The sequence below is a fragment of the Tyto alba genome, unplaced genomic scaffold (assembly GCF_018691265.1).
Source record: "Tyto alba isolate M040663 unplaced genomic scaffold, T.alba_DEE_v4.0 Super-Scaffold_22, whole genome shotgun sequence".
NCBI classification, from domain to species: Eukaryota; Metazoa; Chordata; class Aves; order Strigiformes; family Tytonidae; genus Tyto; species Tyto alba.
The window spans coordinates 27,317,794-27,345,375 of NW_024881296.1; the positions used below are offsets into that span (position 1 = coordinate 27,317,794).

The 27,582-nt window shown below is 43.6% G+C and overlaps 1 protein-coding gene across 2 annotated transcripts; it reads right to left on the reverse strand.

The window, feature by feature from the left end:
• Positions 1–26,898, reverse strand: HECA (hdc homolog, cell cycle regulator). 2 transcript variants are annotated; one of them, XM_042795884.1, is made up of 4 exons: positions 26,563–26,898; positions 10,434–11,471; positions 7,135–7,289; positions 1–4,423 (listed from the first exon to the last, which is right to left on the reverse strand). In XM_042795884.1, exons 1-4 carry the CDS (start codon positions 26,798–26,800, stop codon positions 4,259–4,261), a joined length of 1,596 nt encoding a protein of 531 aa, XP_042651818.1. In that variant the 5' UTR covers positions 26,801–26,898; the 3' UTR covers positions 1–4,258. The 2 variants fall into 2 exon arrangements, with proteins under 2 accessions (XP_042651818.1, XP_032839091.1); XM_032983200.2 differs by lacking the exon at positions 26,563–26,898 and adding an exon at positions 15,139–15,298.
• Between the last annotated feature and the right edge of the window lie 684 nt (positions 26,899–27,582).

Below are 27,582 nucleotides of genomic sequence, written 5' to 3' on the forward strand. Positions count from 1 at the left end.
TTAGCTGACTGGTATTTATTACTTTTTAATACAGAGAAGTCACAACAAAATATTCTCTAACAACACACGCAAATGATACCATAACCAATTATTTTAATTTCATCAACATTCATTTGCTATGTACATATTCTTCCACCTGCAAAAGTGCAATCCAAGAATGCCTCAACAAGAAAACTTTATGGACAAGTTTATTTTTGAGGGGTTTTCTCACCAGTGGCCTTACAACAACATGTTTGTCCTTGGTTACCTGGTACAGCAAAATGAAGAAGGTGGGGGGGGGGGGGGCACAGGGAGAGGGAAAAAAAAAGAATTGGGTTAAATGCCTCCCTTGTAGGAATATTCCCTATTTCCCCAACTACATTCATTATGAATACACAGCTCACTACTGGAGATGTTAATGCAAATAGACTATAGGATAGTCTATGTGCTGGCTATAGAACACTGTAGTTTTAATGACTCTGCAGCATCAGACAGAACAAGAATTTCCAGCTGTTCACCTTGGTAGATGTCAAACTACACACCAGCATGTAAGAGATGTCCATTGCGTTAGTTATAGTTATCAAAATTTACTTTTAAACATCCTACTGATGGATGAATTCATTTTTACACATCCAAAATATGAAGTCTATCTAAATGCGAGCTCCTATGGAAAATTGCGCTAACTACTGGAAAGAAAAGCATCTGCACATGCAACTCCTATTACTGTCACAAGGAGTATCGTGCACTTAAGAATTAGAATGAACCTCCAAATCCAGAGGACTGTATTCTTGTTTACAAAATATATTCCAGGCACAAATTAATCTGACCACAGGCCAGCTTAAAAAGAACACACAGCATCAGAAAAATGAAAGGTAACTAAGAATAAACTTTAACCAAACAAGCAGAGCAAGCAGCTCCCTAGCTAGGGAAATAATTTCCCTTTTGACGCATTTAAAAGCTCATGACTACTTCCAGTGCTCATCAAGACAGAAAGCAAACCAACTGCAGTCTAGTTTAACCTCTGAAGTAGCCATTATGTCCCAAAGAAGTTACTTCTGCTTTTCTACTTTTGCAAAGCCCAGCTGAAACTCTTGGGGCCAAAGTGTGGGCCTGACTGCTCAACTGGAATCTGATGCATGGTTACAGAAAATACACATTCTGCAGTAATCCAAGACCAGTTTTCAGTACCAGCAAGAAGCAGGGAAAGCATTCTTTACAAATTAGGGACAATTTACTTTGGAGTGAAAGATCAGAGGAATCTTTCTGTAGCTCAGCTGGTTTCCATTGAGGATCATTTTTACAGTGCTACAAGTGCTGCTAGCCTCCAGTTGAGAGATGTGTTTTGCAAGAAAATAGGCATTTCCTTAAACAGTAGGTAAGACTCACTTAACAGCAGAATTAAAAGGAAAAGCTGACTGAGAACTAAATTGTTTTCTTAGATAGATTTGTACATAACTCCTTGTCATCATTAAGACCCTACATATGCTTTCCCCTTCCCATTTTCTTTATCTGCTGCATTCTTGGGTTTGACTTGCATATACTGTACCAACCTTTCATACACTTGCGTTTTTAAAGCTGGCCAAATTCCCTTTTTCCATGTCTACTCATTCTTGATTGTCACACGTACATGTCTGGAGAGGCATCTAAGTACTTAAAAACCAGAATTATAAATTAAGCTACTTTAAGGAAAGCAAATGAACAAGTATTTAGAAAGACTCCAGATCCCACTTCTCCCCTACCATGTGCGTTGTACAGTGACACTTCCCCTCACCGAGTGCATGAAAAAGTGGGTGCACAGTGCCATGTAGCCTATGTGGGAATTAACATCCTGGACTCACATCTTGAGGGACTGGCACTCAAGACCAAACACTACAATAACAGATGTATCCTTTAATTTTTCTCATTACAGGAGCTTTGTCTTTGCTGTGTGATTTCAGGCCACCGGGGTCTGGTTCTCACAGAACTGCCAGGCAACACAACTCCAACCTTGTTAGCCACCCTAACTCCATCGGGTTGCTCAAATGCATCATCAAAGCTGAATGGCACCACCATCCCCAAGGAGTTAATTCAAATTATAATTTGATTGTTCTCCACAAAGGAAGTCTACGCTGCATAGCTGATCAGGTTTTATCTGCTAGACACCTCCTTCCAGCCCAGGTATGCCTAGTCCAGCTCCTGCTCCTATGGGCAATGTTTACACTGTTGGTCCCACTGCAACTGGGCTTGGTATAACTTGGTTTGTGGTAGCCACACCAGGACAGTCCTAAAAGTCTCTCAAAGTCCTTCTCATAATTCTTCCTAAAAAGAAAACAGGTTTTCCCAGAACTATCACAAACAGGGAACAACTGCACAAAACCCCAAGGATGTGCCCCACACCCAAAACCAAGCCCAGAAGTGAAGACAGGAGAAGAGCACCAGTGCTGATGGCTACTACAGCCTGCTAACATCGCTGTTCAGACCAGCAGTGGATCACCAATGTAACTGTACGAGATAGACAGTTCAGATGTAAAAACCATTAATGTGAGCTTGCTGGCTTCTACGGACATTACCACTGGAGTTTGCAGCATGTCATCCGTGCCAACAAAGCCCTCTGTGCAGCTTGAGTATTACTTGAAGAGTGGCTAATGCTAAAAGGAGCTAATTCTGCAGTGAAGAGAGCCAGGAAACAAAACTGTGAACTTGGCATTTTTATGCACAAAGAAATATGGATATTCAGTTCAAGTTTTATGTGCACATTAATTTCTTAACTTAGCAGAAAGTGTAATTCTCAGTCCAGTGTATGAAACAGTTTTTTGGCTTCTGACTTTTTTATTTTCTTTCCCAGGGTGGCAGAGTATCAGGACCATTTTCAAGACCATGATTTCAACAGATACACTCTTTAAAAAGATTCTAATTTGGAGAAAAAAAAAACTTCAGAAGAAACCTCGGGAATGGAAACAAAACCCACACCTCTTGAATGGACAAACACTCCATAAATACAGTATGGAGAAAAGCAAAAAAACAAAACAAAACAAAACCCACCTCCCCTAAATCTCAATTGGCTTGAGAAACCAAGCAAAAGATCCATGACCTATTTTAAAAATTTTATTTAAGGAAGGGAGAAATGGGAACAAAGAAACAACAACTGCAGAGTCTACAGGGCCAAGCCCTCTGATACAAATTCACTGCCTAATGCATAGTCTATTATGTACAGCACAGAGGCATGTAGAAAGTAAATATGCTAAGTTTGCTTTCTTAAAGAGTCTCCAAGTTTTTAGATCCTGGACTTAACACAATTTTGAAAGACAAAGGTGCAGCAGTTAATTGTTTTAAAAAGCGATGCCACGTTTCGTACTCAGTATCTCTCAGCTCTTACAGGTCTGATGGCCCAGATCCCACCCCACGGTCCTCCTGCCACAGCAGTCACACCAGTCCACAGCACCCAGCAAAGCCTCAGCCCCAGCAGACACATACAGACACAACCCCCTTCGGCTCAGACTGTTCCTTCCCTAAAACATCTGTGAAGAAACACCTTTATTTAAAGCATTTTAAGATTTTCAGCTTGTTTTGGTATGAACAGATGACCCGGGTGGGCACATGGCAGCCCCGATGGAAGCAGCACTATTGCCGTACGGTCCGTCAGTGAGGGCAACGCACATCAAACACTCACGGCAGGAAGACGCTATGCCAAAAAAAAAAAATTTGTTTCAAGATTGCATTTTCTGGCATACATTTACATTCACTTGTCACGATACCTTAGTTTACTCCATCTCAGGAAATCTGAAAGAAAGCCTGCTGAGGCGACTGGCAGCGCGGGGCAACCTCCTGCGCCCGTGGGAACCGATGTGAAAGGCTGAATTAATTCAACAGCAGCAGGACAGTTTCTTTCCAAGGATTTCCCATTTCCACCAAACTGGAGGGACAATAACCCTACACAATTACCCACTTTCCAACTGGACGTATTTCTCCATCCTGTATGTCTGCCCATACCCTTCCTATAAACTGTATTACAATTATACAAAAAAATAAAACCAAATCATTTTTAGCTGAACTTTACCCCACACTCGGGATATATTCAAAGGCCATTAAATTGGCTTGCCTCCAACCTTCACAGAGATCTTGTCAGGAGGATTCTGGTTTTAACAACATGTATATATACATATTAATATGTACACAGACAAAGAAGCTGCTCTTTCAGTTAGAAAAGAAATTAAATTTCATCACAGAATGAATCCTATAAAAAGATATGTAATAAAGTTGAAATACCCATAAAATAGCTATTACTAAAGCAAAGCTTTCGTCAATAAGCCTCCAAAACTTTAAATGAAGAAAATGGCTTCACGAAGTGGTAGTCTAGATTTCCACAGTGAGGGCACTGCTGGACGTTGCTGTATTCAGAGAAATACTGCATGCCAATCCGTACATCTATTACTGGCTTCCCACAGTGCTTACAGTTCAGTCGTGCCTGTAAAAAACAAAGAAAGAAAGAAACAAACCCTTTTGAAATAACCAAACTCTCCTCTGTTCCTTACCTCTGAAGAAGAGAGCATCACATGCATACCCCCTGCCCTGCCCTCCCTGGCAGGGGAAGGGGTAAGTCAGAAAACTGGCACTAATGGGATCTGCTGGTAAGGACATTCCTCACCCGGACGGGTAACTTGCAGGCTTACACAATGTTTTTCATATGAAACACCACCACCAAATTCTGGAGAGTAGGTGACCTCCCACTCCGACTGACAGGAGGTACAGAATTTAAAAGTTTATATATGCAAATGATTGGTCTGTGCTGCTTAATCTCTGAACCAATTCCTCAATCTCCAGCACAAGAAGTGATGTCTCAATAAATCATTGATGAAGCCCCAAAGCAAAGAGAGAAATCTTACATTTATGGCACGCAATTCAACCATTTAGGTTGACATTTGAACATGGTCTGCCTGTGAAATATATCAGCATTTTAATCTTTTAGCTTAACAAATGTATAACTCTACTTTATCAGCATAGCATGGCATGGTATTTTATCACTTTAAGTATCTATTTAAACATTTATAATATGTATCAGTTTATACAAACTAAACATCTCTTCAAGCACACAATCCATTCTGCAAAATCCAACTGAGAAAGGACCAATATTAACTGGGTGGATATGAGAAATAATTAAAGGTCAAGGGTGAGGACAGACAGAGCTATGTATGTTCGGCAGTAACAAAAAAAAAAGTAAGTCTTCAGAAGAGATCTAGCTCAGAAACGCAGCCATTTTCCTGATGTAAAGAAAGCAACAAGCGGTGTGAAAGCTCAGTAGGCCGTTTGAAATACTCTAGAGAAGCAGAAGGGATTTGAGATCGTAAAGGAGTTTAAGAGCAAAGGTAGCAAATGAGCTGTGAGGGCCTGAGCTGTATCACAGCTTAACCTTGCAGCCCAATACGCTAATGAAAGCTTCAGCTCTTCACTGAAAAGAACAAAAAATTATTTTTTATGGCAATCTTGATTTAAGGAATTTTCCTGGGATGAGGAAAGGAAGAAATTATTAAAGTACTATTACTGCTGAGACAAGACTCAAAAAGAAACAAACCATCAGGTCCACAGTCATCTGCTCTGCTTGAAAAGCAGAAATTATAGGAACAGTCTAGGAGGACATGGATTTGTATGATTTTCTTCACCAAAGTGTAGTTTCCCCCCTTGCTACTGTCCAGCACATCAGCTACCTGCTAGTAACCTGACAGTGGCTGCAGTTCATTATCCTACATGTACATTCGTGATGTATAATTAAATATTTTGAAATAAGGTATGAAATTACTCAAAATAGAAATTAGCAAGGCAATTCAGAGTTAAATTACATACCATATTTAAATGTCATTCCTCTGTATGCACAGAATCAACTGTAACAATCATGGTGAAACAATAATGCGTATTATCTGGCAATCACAGTCACTGCAGCTAATGATTTCATAGTCAGTTCTATTACTTTGCATGTACTGTCACACTGTCCATTAATCATATAATTAAGGCTCTTGTATAGTAAGACCTTAATTCTTGTCTTGTACATTCAACAGAAGCAATTCAGATTTAAATTTCCTGGCTTTTACAGAGCTAGCAAGTCAGCATCAGTGTTCATCTATAAAAGTCCCTATTTAAAAATAAAAGTTACAATCTCAAGAGGCACTAGATTTGGAGGTAATATCTCTGTCTTTAGTTGTAATTGTTATCAATATAATTTTATCCAGTAGCAGCAACTCCCTTGTTTTGGTAAATATGTTAAATTTAAAATAAAATGGCATTACACATATTGACAAAACTATATTTTATATTGCTCTTAAGCATGCACAATTCCATGAAGTGATCGTACTTTGAATGAATACATCTCTGCCAACGTTCCTGTTCTCAACCAGCGACAAAACCTGCATGTCCAAAGGCAACATAGATGCCTTGAGTATGCCGAGCAGACCACAAAGCCATTCACAGACAAATGCTTTTTCCTTGGCTGTCTACCCTTACCTACACAACAGAAGTACTCTGCCCATCACATGGACAATTCTCTTTGACGCTGACGACCCTGCTGCCTCAAGCACATGTCTACTCTGGAGTAACCCCAGGCCTTGGATCTTATTCACCCAAGGTATAGATGAGGTGAGCAATCAATGAAAACGAAGTTGCTTCAGGCTGTGGTGGAGTACCATCACCAGAGTCAGCCACAGCAAAGATTAAGGAGAGCTGGGTAATCTCCAAGCACAAAGGCTCTTTAGACGTTTCTGTTCCCTTGGCTTTTTGCTACCATTATCTTATGATAAAATGCTATTCAAGCAACTAAAAGAAACTTGAATACATGAAACATCTGCTAAAAATGTGCAATTGTTATTAAAATACTACTGGAATTACATATGATGCCAAAGATACTTGCTAGGGATCATCCTAAGCATCAGACTGAATTGTGGATGCATTTAATGGGGCTTTATTTTAAAACTTAAGTAATAACCGCTGATCATTGCACTGTTTTTTGTCTAGCTATCAGCTTTTGTGCCTCATAAGTTAAGACAAAGGGACAGGGACGCAGCTTTCTTGCATTGCATTCATAGGCTAGAAGATGAACAAAGGGAAGGAAGAAGAGAAACACAAACCTTGGCTTTACTTACAATCTGTTAGAATTTCATCTTACAAGTCTTACTTACGTACGGTACTAACCTGACAACAGGGAGATGCTGCCAGAATATCGTAGGTATACATAGTTCCCAGCTGATGCCAGCTTCCATCCCATCGGGACTTGCACTTAATGCAGATAATTTTGTGAACCCCTTCTAAGCAGTCTACACAAACAGCATAGAGGTGCATAAGCCTTCCTGTGGACAGGAAAGACACTTCTTAAGGAGACTAGAACACAAGATTAAAACACACATTTTCTGCAATGTATTATCTGCTCTTTAGTGATCCAAATCACACCTTTTTTTTTTTTTTTTAAAAAAAAAAAAAAAAAAGGGTGAATGATATAATTAAAAAAAATGTTTCTCTAAGGGAAATACATAGGGCTTGACTGAAACTATTTTCCATGGATGCAAATCTCAGGAATGAGTCATCACCCTGCCTACCCTCCCTTCCTCTATTTGCTGGTATACCTTAGCAAAGTATTTCATAAAAGGAGTTGCTTAAGCTCCAGGAACAGATGCCAGGTTAAGCTATGTGATCAGCTGCAATGTTTCCAAAACCAGGACTGTACCCTAGCTTCATCCCCACCTGACAGAAGTAGAGAAGTGTTGAAGCTTATTAGCAAGCTGGGTACAGATTCATTTAACAACTTGCCAAAATCTTCCAGCAAAGAGGGAACTAAGGACCTAATATTCCTCATGGAAAAAAGCAACAGTCAGAAGACCAATTTTCTTTCAGGTACTTTTTCCTGACCATTCATTTACAGTAAGTATATTTAAAAACATTTTATATTACACATACACAGACTTTAACATGCGATTCAGAACTAGGAATCTATTGAGCTCTATCATGACCTTAGGCTCTGTACACACAATGACTTTCAAAAACTGAGTTATATTGACTTCCATAAAAATCAAGCAGTTCAGATGAAAATTAAATATTTTCTTTAAATAAAGGTGACTAAACTCATCAATGCAAAATTCAAGATGCACATTTCATACAAAACAAAAAGCCCTATGCAAATTACAAAGATCTGGCATCTAGATTAAGCCTGATTTGTAGTGATCTGTAGTTTAATAGTTGGCTATTAAAAATTGGCTGACAGTACTGCCTCTGTAATATACCGTATTTTACACTGCTATACAAGACAAGTTAAGAAATAATGCAGTTACAGATCAGCTACAAAACAGGGCTGCATATAATATGTGTTTATTTTGGACTGCATTTTGTGTTCTTTAGCATCAAAGTACTAACACATCTCAACTTGTAATTCAAACACATACATCTTGTACTCATTCTAGATAAAAGGTAATAGAATATTAACCATTTATGATTAGCCCATACCAGATACTTTGAAACTAATGGTTTGGTTTTTAACTTGTTTTGGTTTTTAAGCCAACTATTTCAGAAAAATGAGAAGACAAACCAGATTCTTCTTAAAATACATAAACAAAATAAACTTGCTACTATGTGCTGATAAAAATTGAGTTATTCTACATTGGAGTGTTCAGCTGGAGAGAATGTGATGTGGTGAGACTGAAGTACAAATATAATACACTCTGTTCCTAAAGTGAACACTCAAGATTGAAGGCCTTCAAATAATCCCATGCACAGAAGGTTTGTGTTGTGCAGGAAAAGAAAATAATTCTCCTCATCTGAAGTTCTGCACTGCTCCTGCGCACTACAATACTGTATGGCTCCACTGCTTAATTTTCAAGATCCTTGTTTTGTAGGAAATGAGGCATCTGATAACTTAAACATGCCTGAAATAAAAGAAGTGATTTTCTTTACTGAAGGGAAAGTAACACCCTGGAACAGCAGCACCTTGCAAGCTTAATTTCATTTCAAAGTGTACTTCTGATAATGAACCATTTTACTCAGGACAAAGAGGTAGAAATTTTAACAATTAATTATTCACGGTATCTTTTCTGAGCAATTTTTCAGACATATCATCCAATGAGTAAGGAGCACTTCATTAAAAAAAAAAAATTTGTAGAGTTTCATTCTTAGTGGCAAATGCTAACAAGCGATGAGTTTCACTATTACTAAGCGAGCTGTTAGTACTAATAAAATCACAAGCACATCGTGCATGCCTCCCCACCAAAGCAAATAAGCATTATCTCACATACATACATTCTGTTTATCCTGGAGTTTTTTTAGCTTGTGCATTTGCCTACCACTTTTTCGCCTTAAAGGACATTAGGCAATACAGAAACAATAATGTTAGTATGAATACCATTTAGTGACATAGTGGACAGTGATTTAAGGAAAGAAAAAAAAAATAAAAATACAAAGTTTGCTGAGCAAAGGAATGTTACATAACACATATTATGACCATGCATGGGATATAACAAATTTTATTGAAAGGAGAGAAACTTAAATGTTAAAATACCTTTCATTAATGCCTTCCCAACATGCTTTTCAACATATAATTCTATGTTTTTCAACAACAAACTACAAATATTTTCTCTGACTTATTTTAGCCATGCTGGATGCCAGCAGGCTGCAGGACAGGCATGTTTTGCCGTGTACCACCCTGATCACTTAGTTTGGGGCACAGCTTTCAGGAAGAGCTGAAGCTCACCCTAGCCCACATCCATTTGTTTCTCCAGGAGGAGAGAAGTAATACATGCCTTGGTCTCAACTCGGCTCAGAGCTGGGATGTGACCAGGATGCACTCCAAACAGGCAGGAGATTGGAAATAAGTCTAAAACCCTCACTACACCATTGCTGCTTCAACCCACCATATTAAAAGCTTACTTTTGCTATGTCCAAGCTCTCCAGGCCAGTGTTAACATAGGCCAGACCATAGTCCTTTCCATATTAAAAAAAAAAAAAAAAAAAAAAAAGGTAGTTTGCTATAAAACAAAACTGATATTCTCTAGCCTGAACACAGATGAGAGGCCTCATCTCACCAGTGGTACAAACGTAACTTTCACCCATGCTGCAGCAGAGCATGCTTAAATTTAAAAGGTTGTTTAAAATGTTGATGTTTATCTTGGGAGTAAAGCTCACAACAGATAAATCAGCATTCACACACTGCACGACAGATTGGCTGGAAAACCTTCCCATGGTCTACCTAGAAACCAGATGAGAAATTTCTTAATTGTAACCCCAAACGCAAGGCATGGATCTTTCTACACAGCATTTGCTTTTCGTAATTCCTTCTAGATATTTCAATCTGATCCACGTGATTAATTTGGACACGACTTCCAAGCCTTGCAGAACTGCTTAAAAATGCAGAATCAGAAAAATCAGAAAATCTGTAATGGGGGGGACAGGGCACAAAAAGGAGTTCCATCATTCGATGAAACCTGGCATGACCGACAGACAACCTGTACCTTGAAGGTGACAGGGAACATCATATTCAATCTCATCATGTCTCGATGGGCTAAGGAACAGGGTCCCGTCCACCAGCGGAAACTGTTCAAACACTGGCAGTGCCCTGTGGCATAGTGCACAGTTTACAACGTTCCTGTGGCTGGCACTAAGAGCAGCAAGGATGAACTTCCGAAGGTCCTCCCCTTGGCCCACCTGGGCATCATCTTCCATCCGCACGTGGAAAGTATTCAATTTATGCCTGGGGATGTGAGTAAGCAGCTCAGACAGATCAAGCCTTCTCAAAAACTGCACAGGGGCATCGAAATGTCCTGATCTGTGTGCTTGTAAGCCAGCTGCCCCATAATCAAAATGTGCATTCCTGAACATGCCCCCACCGGCCATGTTCTTCTTATGGGGCTCCAGGTGAATGGCGTTCTTCAAAAACTCTCCTAGGTATCGCGAGGAACGAGGGCCACTGAAATGTGTGGGGGCAAGAATAGAGTAGCCGGTGGGCGGGGACTGTCCGGGAGAGACACAAGGCGAACGCACGGCGTAGCTGCCGCCCATGACGCCCTTCTCCTGGGAGTTCTGCCTGTCCATCGAGTGCCTTCGCTGGAGGTCATTGCTCAAGCCTTTCTGCGGCTTGTTGGCCGGCCTGCCCTTTTTGGCCTCCTCTGACTCAGCCATCGACCTTCCCGTACTCTTCTCCAACACTGATTTTTTCTTCTTATCATCCTGCATTCGCTTCACCTGGTACCAGTCAGTGTCCTTCTTTAAATGACCCTGCCCACACCGACAGGAGCAAAAGCGAAAAGCCAGGTCATATCCCTTCTTTGTCCACATGTTCTGGCGACACTGCTTTTCGTTCCAGCTCCTGGCTCTGCCAATGCAATTGAACTGGACGAGAATGCTGCTTTCCCACTCATAGAAGCACTGAAGGTGCATCCAAGTGCTGTACGGACAATGCTCGTTGTTGCATATAACCTTCTGGTAGTCATCCTTCTCCAGGTCCACTGGCCTTCCAAAGCTACAGATCAGGGGAGTAGCACAAGGGGCTTCTGTGGAAGATAAAGCAGATACATTAATAACTTAATGGACCACTTACTGCAATACTTCTTTAAGCACCGTGCCAAATACGCACGCAAGCTCTTACTCATGTTCCGTATTATCGAAGGGCCCACAACCACTAGCTTTGAGTCAGGGCAAAAAGCAGTCTTTGCCAAAAAAACTTAAGTATGTGAAAGAAGATACGGAAATGAGGGAATAAAGAAACAAAATGACAATACAGTTTGTTTAATATTCAAAGCCAAAGCACCTCAGAAGAATTAGCCCTCCTCAAGGGTTTGCAGATACCACTGCAAGGCTTTAAGAAATAAGGAGAAAGCTTTGTGGATATTTCTGGAGGGTTGCTTTGAAGCCTGAGAGGCAACAGGGGGAGAAGACACAGAGATGTTTGTTTGAAAAACAAGTAGGCAATACAGCCTGGCTTTGCAATCACAGGGAGAGGCAGGAATTGATCTTTTCTTTGGAACTGAGCAAGAGACAACAGCTAGGGAGAGAAGGAGGAAGCAGAGGACTTTGAAAAGCAAGACAAGCAGCTTATGTTCCTAGTACAGAAAGGAGGGCCTTCATTACATTGCTCAGGCAAATAAATATTATACCACCATCACTGATCTCCTGGATAGCTAAATTTCACAAACCAAACAGTTCTGCAGCACAGACAGGTTAAAAGAACCAAATGTCACGTGATTTTTTATCAGCAAAGCAGCAGCCTTTGCTATATTCTTAGGCAAAGAACAGTTTATTTCAATTCTCTCCTTGCAGCAACATGAGCTTCTACACAAAGATGCTTTACAAAAAATGTTCGATAATTATGGACCAATGATGTTTTCCCCTCCCTCACCAAAGTGCCACAGACTACATATGACTTCCATTTCTGGCTGCTCAGTTGCAGCTGGGAGGCACAGAAAGGACAGGAAATTTTCAGTTGGAATTTCTATCGGATCTTAAGAGTTTCTAATTATGAAGTTTTTAGATGCTTACTCAAGTATTACAAATATTTCTCCTCTGTATTTCTGACTTCCTACTTCCTCCACTTCACCAAAAAACACTGCTCCAACAGGGCTGGCAGGCTGCCTTTTAAACTCTGCATTGCTGCATTCAAATACAAACAGGCTTCTTCAGGGTCTTCCATGGTGAAGCGCTGTCTCACCCCATGCGAAACAGAGCAAATGGCTCCCTGCAGTTCCCCAGTCTCAGCCAGAGCTCCAGGACTCGCAAAAGAGGTACACCGAGCCTCCTGGAGGGAGGCTGCTGGGATCCAGGCTTTTTTCCTTAGGACTTCAAATTTCTATCTGCTAAAAATAGGAAAAAAACTACCACTTGACTGCATCACTTTTAATCCCATTCTTGTCAGTGCTAGCACAAACACCACAATTTTTGTGCAGTGGGATGATAGATTTTACACTGCTACATTTACTTTTACTCAAGCTCTCAGTAATAGACACACTACTCGTTGTCACGTGTCCTACAGCAGCAATACACAAATGAGATGCTTTACAACAACAGATCTTGGCCATGCTAGTGGCTTTGCCCCTTCCCAACAAGTTTTTGTTAAAAGGCTATAAACAAACAAACAAAACCTTCAATGATACCTTCAGTAAATTCAAGATTACTGTAGCTCTTAAGACTTATTTACCCAGAAGAGTTGGGTACAAAGAGCCCAAGAAAATTTTCCCCAGCTGCTGCCTGGAAGATGCCACATCACCTCATTTCTCTGCCTCCATTTCTAATGACAGAAGCGGCACAGTTGCAAGGAGAATTTTCTGCAATACCTTTCCTTCAGGGACTGGCCTATAAACTGCAAGCGAAACACATTCCCAAAAACATTCTCTTAAAGCAAAAAAAGCCTATGTAATTTCAAGATATGAACTTAAAAACAAATTACCAAATTAGAGAGTACAGAGGTGAGAGAGGCATTCCCTAGAGACTATTTGAAAGTTCTTCTATACATGTGACACCTATATTCTTACTAGTTGTCTCAGGTCTCTGAAAAGCCCACTAAGAACATGAAGGTTTTGAGACATCTTTGAGGAGCATGAATTTTATTGGTTACCAATGACTAATTTTTCTCCAGATTTTTTACTGTGTTTTATTGAGTATAACATCACTGGCCAAGAGCAAAAGCGAACGATAACTTATCTGCTCTGAAGCAAAATCTGTTTACCAGTTCAGAGAGTTCTCCCACCCATTCTCCCAAACTTCCATTCAAGTCATGCTATGTCACACCAAACATGTCTGCAAAGTTTTCCTTCATTGTCAGTCATTCTTCCATCATATTTAAGGTCTGAAAGTATAGTTTGCAATTATAGCATCCTTATGCAATTTTTCTCAGAGAAGACAGTTAAACTGAAACCATTAAAGGCAAATGATCAGAAGTCAGATGTGCAGCAAGATACCGGAGGTACCAATATGAACAGTTCTCACTTACGCATTTCCTGTATTCATCTATTTTGGTACATATTCCTTTCCACCACTGCCAGGAGGCAAGAAGAAAGAACATGCCAAAAATCCACTTATGCTTCCCCTGTGTTTCGAAGTGTAAATGTTCCAACAGTCACAGGTATAATTATAGCTGACAGCTGAGAAAGCTACTATACAGACAAGTCTAGAGATCTCCACTTTAGAATAAAGACTTTATACTTGTTCATCCATACTGGCATAGTTAACTGACTGAAAAAGAAAGGTGTTTCCTTGACTAGCCTTTGAACATGCTTTGGCTTTTGGATGCAAAAACATATGATCTCTAGCCCCTTGAGAAATTTACAGCCTCTTCATTACGTGGACAAAAAAATGAAATTAACAAAATAAGTGGCTGAAATACAGAAAAAAAACACCACAGCCCATGTATTCCACAGAATGTGTCCACAATTATTTGATTATGATCATATACTGGGTGTCTAGAGGCTATTGTAAAGGTGACTTTCAACAGATTTTTTTTTCTTCTTTTCCCTGGTTGGTTAATGGAAGGACTGTGGAATGGGATCTTCTCCAGCTTCTCCTTGAGAATTTACAGAGGCCAGATTACCTGAGGAACTTCCCATACAGCATAACTATGAGCAAGAAAAGCTTCAAGTTTTGGACAGCAATATCTTTTGCAATATTTCAGTTAACTAGATGACTACAAATTTTTCAGACGTTCCCTCATCTGATCTTCTATCTACTCAGTGTGAATCAGCTGGTCACACAATCACCAGCACAAAAGCAGGTCTAAAGCAGCTGGAAGAAAGCAACGGAGTGAAGAAGAGCCCTTCTTCACACAAAAGACTCTACTGAAATGTTAAATGGTGGCACTGAGCTCACTCTGGAAAACATCATTGCTAAAAGGAGAAGCTGGTCCCTAGTCTCCTCTTCTGGGGACTCACCTGGCATTTCACTACTGTCATGGTAGTAGCACAGAAAATACTCTAGAAAACCAACCGGTCTCTCTGCATGTTGCCATGCTCTGTGGCACAATTAATGTTATGCTAGTCAAAGCATCTGCTTTCACTGATACAGGTTTGTTATACGAATTCTGCTGATTTGGAGAAGGCCTTGATAAAATAGCTGCAGTATTTCCACAACAGAAACTGAAGAGCCCAGCATGGCTGAAGAAAGTTGTCTCAGTAGAAGTGTCTACCACTTCTGTAGTGTGCCCATATTTAAGAAAGCAGAAAACTCCACTACCTGAAAAGCATATAGAAACCTCAAGCCAACATTTGGTTCTGCCTGGTATTTCAAATTCCAGCAGGTCTATCTGTACAAAACAGACTGTGCAGTACTGAACATCCCTTGCAGACTTCTCTTCATTCATGTCTCCAGCCAAACATAATCATGCCACATGTTCCTACATAAAGAATAAATAAGAAACAGAAAACAAAGCAAATTTTTGTGCAACTTTCATAGTTCAAAGCAACAGATATGCCTTAGAAGCAAAAGATCACTTAGTATGGGGACCACATTAGTAAACGTGAAGAGCTCTTCCCGTCAATTCACATCCTTGAAAGTGTTCTGGGTTATTTAATCATCATTTTACAAACGAGACAAAGCACTTATTACAAAACTTTAAAAATTCTTGTTGTTAAGCCCTTCTATTTCCCATTAATTAGAAATGCATTTTGAGATTATTCTTCAAAAAGTCAGAGCTAGAATCATCGTCTTAATGTTTTATGATAAGAGTACAACGATTACTGTCAAGAGAGACAATAAAGGGGAATAAACAGAAATTCACATGGCCGAACTGCCCATCCACACCCGCAGTCCTAAACTGGTTTGGCACCTACATATAATTTGCTACCAAGTAGTTAATAGCTCAACAGACTTCTGGTTTCCAAAGTTGTGAAATCCAATTTCAGAAAAAATTAAAGATTACCAGGTATCAGGGCAGCATCCATCCTCCCAGCAGACCCTTTTGAAAGAATGCCTACATGACCATAAAAGTACCTCTATTCTCCCTCTTAGTCTGTGAAAACCATCTTGAAACTAAGAGAACAAAACAAGACAGCACGCAGTTTTGTGTAGCAGAATGGCTTTGACATTTAGACACAAGTGCACAGCTGTAACGGATAGGCTGCCAAGTTGCAACTACAATTGCACACCGCTTCTTTCAAGAAGTTATGTTTCCACATAAAAGAAAAAAGTTTTCTCATATTCCACTGTAGTGATTTTGATCAGTAATTCTGAAAATAGTTGCAAGGGGCAGCACATAAATGTCCTCTAAAACAGAAGTAACATGCAATATTCCAAACAAATGTACATTTGAGCAAGGACAGTTCATTCTTTAAACAAGGTTATAGTTTATGTTTGACAGAACTACCAGAAAATTAACTTTTCTTTCAAAATCAAGAACATGACAGAAGACTGCAATGAAGCTGGTTTGGGTGTCTGGCTTTTCCTCAGTTTTTCCTTTCAGGTTGATAAACATCAATAAAAGCCAGGAATGGAAACAGACAGTTGAGATAAGTCTCCTTTAACAAAATACCCACATTAACTGGTTTCTACCTTTTAATAAAAAAGAAAGAGGGCATATGAAGAACACCCTTCCCGTTTTATGACCCAAATAAAAGCAGCAGAACAACGGCTGCCTGAGGAACTTCCCTCTGGTGAAGTAAATGGAGGAGAATGTTGTTTACTTCTGTTTACACACCCATCATAAAACCAGAGATGCACCCAGCAAGCCAAATGCAATGACTCCACAGCTTCAGTTTCATGACTGCTCTCATTTGTTCCAAGTCTTCAGTGCAGACGCCTCAAGCAAAATTTGCTCTTCCCCCACCACAATCCCACATTATCCATTGTGTTAAGCACCAGAGTTTTTCAGTCAGTGGACAGAAACAGATAATTATTTCCTGTAGTCACCAGCGTAGGCTTCAGCTCACCGCACAGACTTGCAATCGCTGGTAAAGCTCAAGGGAAGTGTTAAACATGTGAGGCTGGGGGCAGAGGAGAGAGAAGCACTGCGGCTGTTGGAAGATGCAGCCCTACTGTCATCTTAAAACAACTGTCAGGTGACAGTAGGTTGTTATGGATCTGGAAAAATAAATTATCAAAAAAAAAAAAAAGGTACGGTCTTAGCACTGGATCAGCTGCAAGACACTTACTATGGCTTGCTTTGGGTCTACTGTTACTCTAGCATCTCATCATCTATGCCAAGGACACTTTACTTGGCAGCACACTACCTAGGCCAGAAGGATACCTGTGGGACACATACTTTGCAAATCAAGCACTTTAACCTCTATCACCACTTTCCCATGAACAGTGCTCTCTTCCCTGCACAGCTAGCCTGCCTGAACTCTGCCAGCCTGAACCAGAGCTGAGTCATTTCTGTGGAAGGCTACTCCCTACCAACCATCTGCATGAATCTTCTGAATTTCTTCTGCCATCAGCATAGCTTTATTTTAATTGAAGTCATACAATATTATTGTGCTAATACTATACTGCAGCTGTAGAAAATAAACCACCACCACAACAACAAAACAGACTGAACAGAAAACTTGTATTAATTGTCCAATGTGTTTGCTTTGGTGAACCCTGGAATACAATCTAATATTCAAAAGATTACCAAAGCATGACAAAATGGTATTGCCGTGGGCATAACTGGTTAAACAGTACAAATAATATGGCAATACAAAAATTATCGGCCATCTTCCTAAGAGCCTGAATGCAGCAGGAAGAATGCAATGGGAAAAAATGTTTCACAAGTGGATCCAAAAGGCAGGTTTGGATCTTCAGTGAAGCAACAACAAGTAACCACCGACAAATGGTAAGAGAAGTCTTTCAGAATGGCTCAGCTCATGGCTTATATTGGTAACACTCATTGATGATGACTGACGTCTCTCAAACTTCTTAAGCAATCTTTACAGACTGATCAAAATGAAAGTTTCCAGTCATTCTCCAGGGAGTACGGGAAAAAACAAAACAGCAGTAGCCGGTAAGCTGCCTAAAACATAGGCTGCTTTCTGCGCCACGAGACTCCCTCTTATGTTCTTGGAAAGAGAAGCCAACACCAGAAGTCCGTCTTCACTGAGCAACAGACAGAGCTCAGTCTGGCATGACACCCAGCACAGACCCCACTGAATCACCGTCTGAGAGCCATTGACTCTAGACAACCCCTCATCGCAATGGGGAGTCTGGCTGATAGCTTTCCACATGTAAACACCTCCATATTGACACTTACATGCCAATCTGGAGCTCAGTCCTACCCTCAAGGACCAAGTAGCTCCAGTCAATATTTACGCTCAGAAGGGACTTAAAGAGAACAAAGCCATAAGGAGCCTGGCTCTCCTTGACACACTTACCACATGTGCAAGATCACTAGTCACTAGTTCTACCAGGTGAGTAGTCACGTGAAGTGATCACCTTCCCCTAGAAAAGATTTCAGGTAATTTGGAACTGCTAAACCTTAGTTCATCTGGGAATTCAGATGACGGGACTCCTGGAGGACTCTGTAGGTGCTAGAACCATCTTCATGCACTTCACTTACGCTGACTTCACGCTTGGCCTCCAAGGGAGTCTCTTTACAAAAAAAAAGCCCAAAACTGAGAAAGGCCTACTACACAGCACTGGGAAGATGTTACGGTAATCATGAAGGCTTAACTCATACCTGACACATTAACACCTTCTAACTTATAGCAGAGTCAGAGCTAGTGCCTGTTTATGAAATCAGCAATTAGCACATGATATAAAGTCAGTTATCTGTGGCTCTTATTCAACCACCCACACCCAGCTCAGCCATCACCTCACCAAAGTAAGTCAGAAAATCAAGAGCAAAACTGTACGAACTAAGGAGAACAGGCACTTACACGTGCACAATAGTTTTGCGGTTTGCTTACACGGCCATCTGTGCTCCAATATGGACCAACTGCCCACGCTGATGAAACCCATCATGAGAATTCACACGGTCTTGTAGAAGTCACCATAATCCATACAGTTATCATCCAGCCAACTTCTTTCCTTTTAATACCTGTCGGCCAAACACAACGAGCCTCTACCTGTATCAGCACCATGACAACTAATGCCAATGCACTCTTGATACTCCCATGTGAATTCTGAGTTGGCTTAACCAGGTCAGGCGACAATTGGTCCTCCGTGACACAAGCAATCCTGCCCAGGCCAGGAAGACTCCTCACACGCCTTAGCAAAGGGTGGATTTTTCTGGTGACCTCTATCATGGTGAGTACAGATATTAGTGACTATCTCAAAACCTGTGGGCATTAACATGTTCTGAACATTGGCTGTCACTTTGCCTGCACATGAATCATCCTCATAGAAAAGCATTTCCACCATTACATTCACTCGCGGTAGCCTTCTGATAGTTTTTAATACCTTGAAATGTTACAGAAAACTAGCCCTAGTACCTCAGGAAACAGACATCCTAATAACTAAAGCAGACTCTCATGCACCTGTCCTAGCAAGTTTTCAGTGGCAAATTCCAACTCAGGCTGGGAATAAAGAGGTAACTCTGGCAAGCAGGAGATGCCCTAATACCAAGCACAGATGTAAACACCACAGGCTGGACTTGCCCAGATTCAGAGCCAGCTAGCCACCCAGTCCAAAAGCAAAGGAGGAAAGATAAAAAGGAGAAAAGGCTGAATCAAGTGTTATCAGCACCTCTTTTAGTTTCAAGTCTGGGGATGTTTGTGCCGTTGGTCTATCCGTCCCAAGTTTCAATGACAGACAGTATTTTGATTTCCCATGCTAGAGTTGAAAGAACCTGGTAGAAACCCAGTGGGAAATGGGAGATGCAGTCACCCCAGCTGCAGCACCCCGCACCTCTGCAAAACAGCAGCTCCCGAGTGTGGAGCTGCTGGATCCGATAGCCCTCTCCCTCGCGGTGCTGTGCTGGCTCCCAGCCCTGCCCGTGTGCCATCTTTGGCATCTGTGCAGTACACAGGAACCCTGACTGCACGCATTTCCCAAAATGGGTATGGGAGGCTCAGAAACGGACACGGGGAGTGTCAGGCACACTGCATAGCCAGGCTCTGCTTGAAGTTACCTCCCCTCCCAGCAGGCATTCAAGACAGGAACAGCAGCAATATCCCTCTCAAGCCCAGGAAGGAGCACTGATAGACTCTACTATTGCAGGAGAGACAGAGAGAAAGAGATAAAGGTTAAAGGGAATGCTCTCAAGACAAATGTCACTAAAGTCTACTGGGAAATGCCAGCACTCCACTCAAAATCCTGCAAGCTTTTAAAAAGGAATTACCCACTCCAGTGACTAGATTACTGCTTCAAGGGGCCTCTTTGAAATTATTTGAATTTCTATCAAAACTGTTTAAAGAAAGCCCATGTCCTACTAAAGCCGTTGTAATTTTGACACCTTGGAGATTAGCTGGAGTACTCTACCCTGAGCTGGATAAAAGGTTTACCTTTATATTTTTCCCTCATACATGCTGCAGGAAGAAAAGCAGAGAAGGATGGACATCTATCAGTTATCACAGCACTTAATATCAAAGGATGTCTCAATATGCAATCCTCTAAGTGAGGTGAGGAAAACTTACAGTGTCTCCAAGGACTAGAAGTCATTTTGTCATTATTTGTTAGATCACTGGGAGGAAGACACAGGATGAGTACAGAGAAAGTAAAGCAATCCGGTCAAAAACTATTTCCTCAAACGAAGCCTAACAAACATCGAGCCTAACCCTTACTCATGCAAGTGCTACACTTGAGCAAATAACTAATCACATGAACACAGAATGCTGTCAGGGCACTGATAACCATTCTGATAGCAAATAACTGTTAAAAAAAATTAAATGGGTGTGTACTTGCTTGCATGAAAGGACAGTATTTATTTTATTCAGTAGTACTATAGATATGATTCCATTTGAAAAGATATGCAGAACATGAATTGCATTTTCTATAAAAGCATGTAATTGCATAGTTTCAAAAATCCTAAAACTAACATGAAAGTCCTTTCAAACCCAATTTGCATTGATAGAGACAGTGAAATTTGCATTCTGTTGATTTCTGCAGTTAGAAAAACTCAATAGAATTATGAAGCAAAATGGTTTTCCGTTAGAAAATTAATAGGTATTAAATTTTGTAGTCACTGCAACAGAATAAAAACTTAATTTTCCAGGTGGTCTCACTGATATCAATGGGACTCCCTCAAGCTAAGCAATAAGGTGCCAACACCAAACATCGCTAGAGTGCCAACTGGAACTGGATGTTATATGCAGCAGGGAATGTTTGACAGCAAATATTAATCCATGCTTAAATACTAGAGCAATTCATGCTCTAAAAATGCATTTTTAAATTAAATATTGCACTGACAAATTTTCTGGCCCTCTTTAACTATCCCACCTCCAGGATACAATTTTTTTTTTTTTTTTTGTAACTCTTAATTTCTGGCCAGTCACAGCTTTCAATACTTTAGTCACTGTTGCGCTGACTGATTTTCTTCTTCATACATTTGTCCTACATTAGCATTTTTATTTGAAAGTAAATCAGTCTTACAAATTTGTGAAACCCAGGTGAAGAGCGTGCAAAAGCACAGCTGGCCATTTCAAACCCAGGTAACTACAGACAAGTTCAGAGCCTGGCCAGTGCAGTGGGCACTGCTCGCGTGACCCCTCGGCTGCCGTGGCGGGAACTCCACCTCTGGGAAGCCGTGAGACCTCCAGCAGCCACCACCTCCACCAGCTCCCCCACAGCCTTTTTTCCCCCTGAATGACACTCATGCCCAAGGATCCTGTACAAATCTGACCTCTGGCAACTCCACCTGACAACCCACCAACCTGCCAGCTCTGCAACTTTTGCAATTTAAGGGTGTTGTGGTTTAACCCCAGCTGGCAAGTAAGCCCCACGCAGCTGCTCACTCACTCCCACCCCTGTGGTGGGATGGGGAAGAGAATTGGAAGAGTAAAAGTGAGAAAACTCGTGAGTTGAGATAAAGACAGTTTAATAGGGAAAGCAAAAGCCACACACACAAGCAAAGAAAAGCAAGGAATTATCTCCCCGCTCCCCATGGGCAGGTGGGTGCTCAGCCATCCCCAGGACAGCCGGGCTCCATCACACATAACGGTGACTTGGGAAGACAAATGCCATCACTCCGAGTGTCCCCCCCCTTCCTTCTTCTTCTTCCCCCCAGCTTTATACGCTGAGCATGACATCGTATGCTATGGAATATCCCTGTGGTCAAGTTGGGGTCAGCTGTCCCGGTTGTGTCCCCTCCCAGCACCTCATGCACTCCCAGACTCCTTGCTGGGGGGGGAAGAAGCAGAAAAGGCCTTTATTCTGTGCAAGCACTGCCCAGCAGTAAGTAAAGCATGTCCATTATCAATGCTGTCTTCAGCACAAATCCAAAACATAGCCCCACACCAGCTACTGTGAAGAAAATTAACTCTACCCCAGCCAAAACCATCACAAAGGGCTCACCTACGCTGAAGGGTAAAAAGTATAGTCCTAAAACAGGTGGCAAATACACTGTAAGACTGTGATTTAGAGACAGCTATGCCATATTTTTTTATCGTTTAATTTAGCTGGTTATAACAAACCACGTGTTGAAGGGGGAAAGCACAGACACGGAGAGCAAGCTTCTCCTTTTCTCTCATCTTCTCATAGCACTGGAGAGACTACAGTGACATGGACAAGGGGATGAAGCAGCAAGATGCTAATATGTTGACCATCAAGAGGAGGAAGAGGACTTGTGTCTACTGGACAACAAGACCAAGAATGGAAACAAGACAAAGAAAATGGATGGAAGAAAGAATTTTACTGTCAGAAAAAACTGTATGTGAAGACCACAGTGAGAAGTTCATAGGATAAAAGGATAAAATGTCTGGAGATGACAGTGTAAAAGTGCCCAGGCTCAGTGAGGCAGAAACAGAGAAGGAATTTTTCACTCCAAGTCCTCAGATCTTAAGTAAAACCTGTGGATTTTGCTCTTCTGCTGCTCAGGGCAAAGTATGAACAACATGTCTTTCCCCCTCACACTCCTTTATGTCTGCAGATGAAGGTAACCAACTATTGCCATTGGGAATGCTGGTAATCCACCAGGCTGGAGTCAGTGGGGTAGGTGCACAATCCCACAGAGCTGCTGGTATAATCTGACATGATGACAGCTCAGGTTTTGCAGTTTGGTTAAGAAAAGTAACCCAGAAAATTAGCTACAAAACTAAAAATTTATTAGGAATACCATTCAACCACTCTGAAGACCGAGTATCTAAGAAATTAGTCTTTCTGTGACACTGCATTTCCATTTTCCTGTGCACTGCAATACTGTTAAATTAGTCCATCCCTCCTAACCATGACGTGTGCCTCATTCAATGCAGAAAATAGATGCACTTTGATCAAGAAAGATTAATTTATCATATACAGAATTACTGCTTGGTCTGACAGAAGAGATTGGAAAGGAAAGCACAGCTACCGAACGTGAATCCTCCTTGTGGGCATCCTCCCAAGACCTGATGAAAAGTTACAGTGCAAGATGGAGAAAAGCCATCACATCTGGTCAGTGGTTATGCTCTCCACCTTCCCAATTCCCACGTGGGAGTCTAGAACCCTTCAACCACAGTTTGAGCTCTGAACATGCAAAAAATTAAACCACCACCACAAAAAAGCCTAAACAGATGCCCTCTTGGGGCAGGGGAAAAGTCCATCTACATTTCTCAATCATCATGTCAAAAATTGACTGACACTTTGAGGGGAAAATAGTGCAGGGATTGAAACTAAATTTGTCAAAATGAAAAAGGGAACATCATCTTTCCACTGTAAAGGGGTGCTATAACAACAGTTCCATATTACGTGGCACCGCTAGTCAGAGCTGCATGGAGAAGCCCAGAGGAAATTAAAAATTCTGTTTCATTATGGCACGTGGATGGAGGGCAGAAACAATACATGGACCACATAATGAACTGTGAAGACATCAAGAAAAACATCCGAAGCGCTGTCCTTTTCCTGAGTGAAGCAGGGTCCTGACGGGATTGCGTAATTAGACTGTCATACTGACATCATGAAGCAAAGCCAAGGTTTGCACAGACAATCTTAATTTTGCAGCTGTTAAATCTACTGCTTTCATCTCTGCATACTTCTGTCTTGTCACACTAATGAAAGAAAACAGGTTATGTTACTATCATCATCTACTGCTTTTCCAGGGTAAAGATAGAGTAGGAGAGCGGTAATACCAGACACATGCAAATTACTCTAGAACAACACACAGTGACGATGCAGGAGAGAAGAGCGAGCCCAGGGACGAGGGACCACAGGACTGGTGAGCCTGGGCAGCACAAGTCACGGCACGCAGGTGCACGGTCCCAAAGCAGCACAGCGAAGAGCTTCCCTGAACCCAGCACGCTTAATCCTCAACCCAGATAGTGTCCCATGAATAATCGAGAGTTGACTGTGCAGAGCAGAACCCTATTAACCTCACAACTCACTGCAGCAGGCTGCGTCCTCCATAAACTGCTTACTGATCAAGTAACGGTAAGTGCACAGCCTCTTACAAATGCCTCGAGTCTAGTAATGGGATACTTGCCTCCAAGGCCCTGGCTACAATACACAGCTTCGTTTCAGATTCATCGGTTTTGAAGACTTCGGGGAAACTATTATTATCATCTAATCTTTTCCTTGCACATGAGAGCCGAATTCCCACCTCTGTAGCACGACAGGAGCTGTTTCTCCTCTCACCTCCTGAACCAAAACTGTTGAAAGCTTCAGACTTATCAGTGAGAACGCAATTTATGAAACTTCCAGCTCAGGATTATCTGATGGGCAGTAGTCAATGTAAAATAGCAACCACCGAAAGTTAGCAACCACATCTACTCCCCCAGCCTTTATGATTATCTGAAATGAAAGATATGACTAGATGCAGATATGATCCTGTCAAGGCAAAGATCAAGTGTGCTGACCAGGCACTTACAGCAAGCACCGAAGCCAGTGTTGTACCTCTGTTATGAGGGGGAGGAAAAAAAAAAAGAGGGGGGTATGACTTGAAAAAAGGGTCGAGGATGTTTCTGACCACTGAAGTCATATGGAAGCAGGGAGAGAATAAAGGAGCATCTCAGGTCAGCTCTCGGAAAGGCAGCCTCAACTTCTGAGGAAGGTGGCCAGCACAGGGGAAGGATACGTGAGGCACCTGGGGCACACAGCTTCACCGCTGAAGACGGCTGGCAAGCTGTACCGCTACCAGCATTCACTGGCATCACCTTCAGTGGCATCCACACAAGGAACAACACTTCCTTATCACCACGCAAAACAGGCACACCAGACCCACACCGCTGCTTTCACTTCTGCTTCAGTGAAAAAATTTGGAAGCACTGTTTCTCCCCACCTCAAAAACTAAAAGCCAACAGTGTCCTGTATGAGACACCACCTGCAAAGTGGATGTCCCATATATTACATCACCTGACTGAAGCAATGATAAAAATGCTCTAGAAATTCTCTGACTCCTGCTAATCTTTCTTTTTCCCCCCCTTGTTCACTCACTCTGAACAAATAGTCAAAAAAAAAAACCAACAAAAACCCCCCAACCAAACTCATAAAACAACACAAACCCAAAAAGGAAATTCTAAGCATTCTCCATGATTCTCTGGAGTAAGCAATACTCTTATAAAAGCAGTCTGGCAAAGACCTTGTGAGCTAAAGTGATTTGCAATTAATTGCTAATATTTCTAAGGAAAAGTTTCCATTAAATAATACACAGGAATCAGACATCTTGAAAACCAAATTAAGATTCCTGGAACTACCTTTGGCTAACAGCAGCCAGGCAAAACTACCGCCACAAAGTATAAAACCAGTTGCAGCTACCCTCCCACTTTTGCCAAAGCATCAAGAGTAAAAAGCTGAAGTCCAATTTTGGAGGGGAAACAAGTCAAGAGAAGGGACTCTGCACTGCAGTTTGTACATCTAGCAGCAGACCTAAAATGTGGGGTTTCTTTGGCTTAGCAAAAAGTGTAGTAAAATCCCAGCCTCCCTTTAGTTTTAGCCTGAAATGTCATTTTGCAGCAAGACTATCTCCAAACACGGACACCAAGTTTCTGCAAAAAAACACCTCACCAACACTGCTCCGAACCAAAAACCAACCCACCAGCCAAAGGCAACATAAAATGGTTGATGAAAAGTGAGTATATTACCCTGACGAACCCAACTGCTGTAAAGCGAGAAATAAAACGGACCGAAAAGTAAGGACTCCATTTTTAATTGCGCCGAAATAAAAGTCGGGGTTTTTCAGCGAAGCACCGAACAAGCCGAGACGCGGCCGGAGCCGGCGGGCGCTGCGCCTCCCGCCGCCGCCGGGGATGAGCTCTGCCCCCCCGCCGCCCCCAGCCCCGCCAGGCGGGCGCTGCGGGGCAGGCAGCCCCCCCCCCCCCCCGCCGGCGGGTCACCAGGCGGGGACACCCCGGCGAGAAGCCCCCTCCACGCATTTTGGGGAGATCCCGGCAGCAGCGGCCGCCGCCGCGCAGGGCCCCGGGCGGCGCCCACGCCCACTCCCCCCCCCCGCCCCGCTTCCCCCGGCCCCGCCGCCGGCCCCGGGCACACGCCCGCACATCCCCGCTCGCCGGGCGCTCCCCCGCCCCGCCGGGCCCCCCCCGCGCCGCCCACACGCCCGCCCCGCCGCCGCCTGCGCCACGGCGGGCCGCGGGGGAGGCCGCGGGGCCCGGCCCCGCCGCTCACCGCTCTTGACGTCTCCGGGCGCCGCGCCGCCCGCGGCCGCCGCGCCGCCCGCTCCGCCGCCCGCCCCGCCGCCGCCGCCGCCGCCCGCCGCTCCGGCTCCGCCGCCCGAAGCGGCTCCGCCGCCGCCCGCCGCCGCCGCGGCGGCTCCGCCGCCCGCCGCCGCCCCGTTCTCCTGCTCGTCGCCGCTGCTGTTGGCGCGCTTGTTCTTCTTGCCCTTGCCGCCCTTCTGGTTCGGCATCGCGGGCCCGGCCGCCGCCGCGGCGGGGCGGGCGGCGGCAGGTGCGGAAGGCGCCGCCGCCGCTACCTCCGGCTCATGGCGAGGCCGCGGCGGCCGCGCTGCGCTGCGCCGCGCCCGCGGTGGGCGGCGGGGCCCGGGGGGGCCGGGACGGGGAGGGCGAAAGGCGTGTCCCGCTCGGCCGGCCGCCGCCGCCCCGCTTCCTCCCGGAGCAGGCGCGGGCGGCAGCGGGAAAGCGGAGCGCGGCGGGGGGGGGGGGGGGGGGGCTGGGGCTGAGCCAGGCGCGGGGAGCGGGAGGGGCCTATCGGGAGAGGGAAAGCCCCGCTCCCGCCGGCACGGGGAGGGGAGCGGCCGCCGGTGGCACGGTGGCGGGAGGCCGGCGGCGCCTCCCGGGAGGAGGCAAGGGAGCGCCCCGCCGCCGGGAGCTGGGGCGGGAACCGGAGCCGGAGCCGGAGCCGGCCCCCCCCTCCCCGCCGCAGCCGGGGCGGGGCGGGCGGCCCAGCAGGGAAGCTGCCGCCGTGGGCCGTTCCGCGCCGCGGGGGTAGGGCGGTGCGGCTGGGGGGGGGGTGGGGGGGGCGGTGGCAGCGCAGGGCCCAGCGGTAACCTCGGGGGGGGGGGGGCGGGAGGAGGAGGAGGGGTGTCTCCGTGCGCCCTTCTCGCCGGAGTCCCGACCCGAGCGGTCGGGGCTGGGCTCCCGCCTCAGCATCCCGAGCGGTGTGAATGTCCGAACAGCGGGCAACAGCTGGAAAGTGTCACCTGAAGGTGCAGGAATAAAAGGAGGGGGG

What these genes read in the sequence shown, in the direction of transcription:
- HECA (XM_042795884.1), bottom strand. Translation starts at nt 26,800, where the DNA reads ATGCCGAACCAGAAGGGCGGCAAGGGCAAGAAGAACAAGCGCGCCAAC. An exon ending in GCCCGGAGACGTCAAGAGCG is followed by an intron (nt 11,472 to 26,562) that starts GTGAGCGGCGGG and finishes TATCTTCCACAG; the next exon opens with AAGCCCCTTGTGCTACTCCC. An exon ending in CAGCATCTCCCTGTTGTCAG is followed by an intron (nt 4,424 to 7,134) that starts GTTAGTACCGTA and finishes TGTTTTTTACAG; the next exon opens with GCACGACTGAACTGTAAGCA.